At 36.5% G+C, this 6,000-nt stretch overlaps 1 protein-coding gene across 1 annotated transcript; it reads right to left on the bottom strand.

The window, feature by feature from the left end:
- Window positions 1-1,776: 1,776 nt before the first annotated feature.
- Window positions 1,777-2,826, bottom strand: LOC131018181 (uncharacterized). Its single transcript, XM_057946902.1, has 2 exons — window positions 2,079-2,826; window positions 1,777-1,979 (listed from the first exon to the last, which is right to left on the bottom strand). The coding sequence occupies exons 1-2, from the start codon at window positions 2,824-2,826 to the stop codon at window positions 1,777-1,779; spliced, it is 951 nt and encodes a 316-aa protein (XP_057802885.1).
- Between the last annotated feature and the right edge of the window lie 3,174 nt (window positions 2,827-6,000).

Here is a 6,000-nt window from a genome sequence, read left to right as displayed (position 1 = left end):
TGTATTGCTCTTCTATAATCAGTCAATGGATGTAGATTGCTGATCACAAGTCGCAGTGTGCAGGGCCGGCTCTGAGGGCGGGCGGGCATGGGCGACGGCCCAGGGCCCCAAAAAATTGAGGGCCCAATTTTTTAATATATCTCATTAATTATAGACTTTATGTATACTAAAAAATATTAGATAACATAATTTATTGTCAAAAATTCAAAGTTCAATTTAAAATCAATTTCAAATTAATTTGATGATAATTTTGTAACATAATTTTGAGGGCTCAAAATTTTAAATATATCTCATTAATTATAGACTTTATATATACTAAAAAAAAATATTAGGCAATATAACTTATTGTCAAATTTATATTATATTAAAACTTCAAAGTTCAAATCGAAATATAAAATTATGCTGACAATGCCAGTTACTGACTTACTGTTCTAAAATGAGCTTCTTAAATTTAAAATTGTTGAAAACGTATTTGAGATCGTCAATGTCCCTAGAGAGATTGAATGATTTGACAATATCTATATACATATATAAAAGTTCAATCACTTTCAAAAATAGTAAGTTAGTTTTCCTACCAAAAATCACCTTACTATTTTTAAAAATAATTTTTTCTTTCTATATTTTTTATCAATCTACTCTAGATAATAATAATAATAATAATAATATTCATACAAAAACATACTAAAAATTTAATAAATGTAAATCATATTAGAAATTCTATTTTTAAGTTATATATATATATATATATATACATATAATTATTTATCTACAAATTTATATTTTAAGCTAAAGAGTTCTAAAATGAAAAAATATAAATTTAATCTTAGTAACTGTATTAAATTGTTATAATAAAAAATTTAAATATAAAAATAATACTATATAGTAAAAATATAAAAAAAACAGAATAAAATAAACAGTCAATTAACGCCTCAAAAAAATATATATTATGAAATGCAAATAAGTAAAAAGTAATTAAAAGTTTCAAAAATCCTTTCAAAACTAATAGAAACTTTGAAAGAAAAATATCTAGATATTTGGGTGGAAATTTTTTAAATAGATAATAATAATCGTTAGTTAAAAAGGTTTTGTCAAGATCTTGATCATTCATTTTATATCCTCCCATTATAAAATGGTTTTATCTTCATTTTAATGCTATTTTCTTTATTAGAGCTATTTTATATAATAATATAAGTAACTTATAGAATTTTATTTTCTAAATATAATAGTCTAAAAAATATATTTTTTTTACCGTGCATTGCACGGGAGTAATACTAGTTATGTATAGAAAAAGAGATTAAGAGATTTTAGATAACATGCAACTAAAAATGCTAGATGAAGTCATTTTTTATAAGTAATGGAAAATTTTATTTTTCAATATATTGAGGGCCTTTTTTATAATTTCGCCCAGGGCCTCATTTTTCTCAAGACCGGCCCTGGCAGTGTGGTATGGAATCTACATGAAAACTTCTTTTACATTCATGAGATGAAAACTTTGGATTCTAAGAGCATCCACAATGCTTGCACCCATAGTGGGTGCAATAGAATGGGTCCCACTTCTATTGCACCCACTCCAACAATGGTATTGCACCCACCCGGGTGCAATAGATTTTAATTTCATTTTCTCTTTACTTTTATTCTTTTTTCAATTTAAATTAAACAACTTCAATTTTAACAACATAAAATTCATTCAACTAAAAATCCAAACATTACAAATAAAATTAAAAAAACAACAAATATTTAAAATATCCAATTTTTGAAAGATTTAAAGCCGTCGAACTACGGGTCAACCGGACCAAAGCGTGCCCATATATGCTCAACCAAATCGTCGCGGAGGCGAGCATGCAATCGTGCATCCTTCAAGCTTGCATTCCGTGCCAAATAGGCGGCGAACTCCGGTGGTGCTCCGGAATTGAATTGTGTTTGAGGAGTAGAACTTGGTCCCTCGCCGTCGTCGCCGTCAAAATTACTTGCATTTCCACCTTCTTCCTCAATGATCATGTTGTGCAATATGATGCATGCAAACATGATCGAACTCATTTGCTCCGACTTCCACAAACGCGACGGTCCCTTAATTATACCCCACCGAGCCTGAAGAACACCGAAAGCTCGTTCCACATCCTTCCTTGCAGCTTCTTGCATCACCTTGAACCTCCGCTTCTTCTCATCGTTCGGAAACTGGAAGCTCTTCACGAACACCGGCCAGTCCGGATAGATGCCGTCTGTTAAGTAGTATCCTCGAGTGTGGTGAGAATTGTTGGCGAGGAAGTGCACAGCCGCTGCATGCCCCGCTAAAACATCGTTGAATAGCGTGGACTGGTGGAGCACGTTGATGTCGTTGTTGGACCCAGCGACTCCAAAGAATGCATGCCATATCCATAAATCTTGTGAAGCAACGGCCTCTAATATAATTGTTGGCTCGCCTTGATCCCCTCGAGTGTAGGCGCCGTGCCAAGCAACGGGGCAATTCTTCCATCCCCAATGCATGCAGTCTAGGCTCCCCAACATTCCCGGGAACCCATGGCGGGCTTCGTGCATTGCAGTGATGCGTTGCACATCGGCAGTTGTTGGCCGCCTCAAATACGTGCTGCCAAAGATACGAACGACGGCCTTGCAGAATTTCTTCAAGCATTCCAACGCCGTCGACTCTCCTATACGGAGATATTCATCACAACAATCAGCAGAATTTCCGTATGCCAATTGTCGAATAGCGGCAGTGCACTTCTGGATCGGGGAGAAGCCCACCCGGCCAACAGCATCCGGACGTTGTTGGAAGTAAGGATCGACTTCTAGCGCATTGACAATGCGTAGAAACAACTCCCGGCTCATGCGAAATCGACGGCGAAAGAATTGTGGCCCATAAACAGGCTCGACGGCGAAATAATCGCGATGGAGGCGCTCGGCTCCACCTTCACGGTCACGACGAACCACTGCCCGCTTTTTCGTCGGGCGTTGTGGAGGTGGATCGAACCGATATGAACTTGCCACTTGCATAAAATTCACAGCACATCTCATAAAAAATAAATCGGGGGCTTGAGTAGGATCGGGACGAGGAGGAAGTTGTGCGGGATCAACATGAACTTCTTCATCGGATGAAGAATTTGAAGAAGAATTATTGTTGGAAGAATTGGTGGATGAAGACATTTTTTAGGAGTTGAAGAGAATTGGTGGATGTAGTGTTTGTGATTGAAGGGGATATATATAGGTGAAAAAGGAAAAAAAAAAAACAAAAAAGAAAAAAAAAAAAATTCGGCCGAAGACCGTTGAAGGCAACGGTCAAATGACCGTTAAAATTTTTTTTTTTTTTTAATTTCGGAAAGGGGCGCGTGTTTATACGCCCCCTCCTTCGCTCCCACAAGCCTCGAGTGCGAACGAACGCCCCCCCCCCATCACACCCGGGAGCGGCAATGGCAGTGGGTGCGATAGGCCGGGTTCGATCCGGCCATCGCACCCACCGCTGTGGATGCTCTAATAAGAGCTGGCAATTGTTTTTAAAAACGATAAACTGTGACAACAAATTGACGAGTGAGCTTCAATTCCCTAAGCAATTAGAGAAAAAGGGGAGAGAGATGTTGACAAAATGTGGTGGTCTGCCATTAGCTATAAAAGAGGTGGGAAGACAGTTAGCAAAGAAGAGAAAGTCAAGGAGTGAATGGGAACAACTTCTTGAATCAATTGATTTTGGTGCCACTTTGGAGTTATTGGAATCGAGTTATCAAAGATTGGATTCACAAGAGAAGTTCTGTTTCTTGCATCTAGCCTTCTTTAAGGAAAATACAACTATTAGGATAGAAAAATTGATGTTGATGATTTGTGCTTCCGAAGAAAGATTCAGTACATATATAACTATGAGGTATATAGAGGAATTAATTAGTGAATCCATTATTGAAGTGAAGGACAAGAGAAACTTCAATAAAGTAAAAAGTGGTGACATAAATGCTCTACTACGTACACAAGCTATCCATTAAAAAGCAGAGGATGAAATGGGGTTTGAGATCCTGAACAAGGATGGAACTAATCGACTCTCTCAGAGTCCTCGTCATCGTGTTATAAGTTGTAGTAGAGACGAGTTCAACTACTCCACGGATCAAGATGAACATCTCGAGTCTCTCTTCTTCCATGGAGGTGGCTACTTCGACACTAGTCCATCTTATTGGAAGAGTTTTGAACAACTTAGGAGACTGGGCATGGAAGATTTTGGGCTCAAGATTTTACCGGAAAGTATTGGCACATTGACGGAGTTAAGATACTTGGGATTGAGAAACAATTACATAAAAGAGCTCCCACACTCGTTGTGGTGCTTGAAAAAGCTTGAGTTTCTTGATATAGCTCTAAACTTTATGGTGGAGATTCCGGATATTATATGGGAATTGTGTAGCCTTCGTCACCGCTACATGTCTGATGTGATTTTTCGGAAGCCTTTGAAGATAGACATGCTAAGGAATCTTGAAAGCTTAACTAACATCTCAGTTGATGATTTGACAGTTGAGCACTCGGATTCGGAAAGGCTAATTCTCAACAAGTTGGGCATAGGAGAACTTGATGGAAACTCGGATTTAAGCAACCTATCTGCTTTCTTCTGCAACTATATAGCTCTTGTTTATGAGCTAATCTTCGTTTCAGATGCATGCCTATGATCGACGAGTACTAACGCAATCAAACTCGATGGACTCCTTCCCATGTTACCAAGTTCCTACATTCTCCGTAATATTATAGTATCTTTGAGGTTGGTGAATAGCTGTCTTGATGAAGACCCCATGCCTGTGCTAGAAAAGCTGCCGAGGCTAAAGCACCTCAAATTGCGAAACGCATACACTGGTAAGGAAATGGTGATCTCTTACCGCAGGTTTCAAAGTCTGAATATCCTGTGCATCGAAGAGCTGTGGGATCTGAGAAATGTACGAGTTGCAGTAGGTGCAATGCGGGTGCCCAACCAATTAGAAATCAACAACTGTCCCTATCTGGAGAGCCTGCCGGAGGAGATCGGGTCCATGTATTTTCTCAAGGAATTGAAGATGGTGACAACCAACAAGATTGCAACAAAGATCCGAAAGTCAAGCTTTATCTCCAAAATAGAAGTCGTGGATATCAAGCCATAAGCGTATGGGTATATGTCCTATTTGTTCGTATTTGGTAGCTTGTATTTTTTGTTCTTCCTTCCTTTTCGCCCTTGTTGTTTTGTGCTTTCGAAAAACTTTTTCTCCATTTTTTATCTACCAGTACTTTGGATTTACATTGAAACACTTGGAAAGGTCACGTTGGGGATGTCAATGGATATTGGACCCGACCCAGATCCGTTTTCCAAGGTCTGGATCTCAAAATTTTGAACTCGACGGATCTTGGCCGAATCTGGATCTGAATTTATAAAATGGATCTGGATCTTGAATATATATTTTATTTTTACTTTTTTAATAATATTAGCAGAAAGAACGTACATTGTACGTGTAATTAATGTTATTTTAAATGATAATCTATTATTTTAAAAAATCTATTAATTCATTACTTTTATTAGATAATTTATTGGATGAATATATATATTTATAAGTCTTATCAATAACTATAGATATAAAGTATTCTTTATAGATTTGGTTGATAAATAAATGTATATCAAAATATATTTATATTTTATAAATATAATAATAAATATATAACATGGGTAAAATAGACAATCCACATGCAAGTTGTGCCTTAGACTGCCTTAGGCTCTTTTTCTATTAGTATAGATGAAACATAAATATAAATATTAAAAATCAATACACTATACTAATACTTTAAAAATCAATGCACAATACTAATACTTCACACAAATTAAATATAAAATATAAATATAAATATCAAACATAAATATATAAAATATATATAAATATTAAAAATCAATACAACATTAAACACGTGGATCTAGATTCGTGGACCCGCAAATCTGACGGATATGGATCTGGATTTGGATCTGGATCTCAAATTTTCAGACCCGCTGGATCTGTGAAAATAAAATAGATCTGGATC

The sequence above is a fragment of the Salvia miltiorrhiza genome, chromosome 3, assembly GCF_028751815.1.
Source record: "Salvia miltiorrhiza cultivar Shanhuang (shh) chromosome 3, IMPLAD_Smil_shh, whole genome shotgun sequence".
Classification (NCBI taxonomy): domain Eukaryota; kingdom Viridiplantae; phylum Streptophyta; class Magnoliopsida; order Lamiales; family Lamiaceae; genus Salvia; species Salvia miltiorrhiza.
This window is presented reverse-complemented; position numbering and strand designations above follow the sequence as displayed.

What these genes read in the sequence shown, in the direction of transcription:
- LOC131018181 (XM_057946902.1), bottom strand. Translation starts at nt 2,826, where the DNA reads ATGAGCCGGGAGTTGTTTCTACGCATTGTCAATGCGCTAGAAGTCGAT. An exon ending in TGTTCTTCAGGCTCGGTGGG is followed by an intron (nt 1,980 to 2,078) that starts GTATAATTAAGG and finishes TTGAGGAAGAAG; the next exon opens with GTGGAAATGCAAGTAATTTT.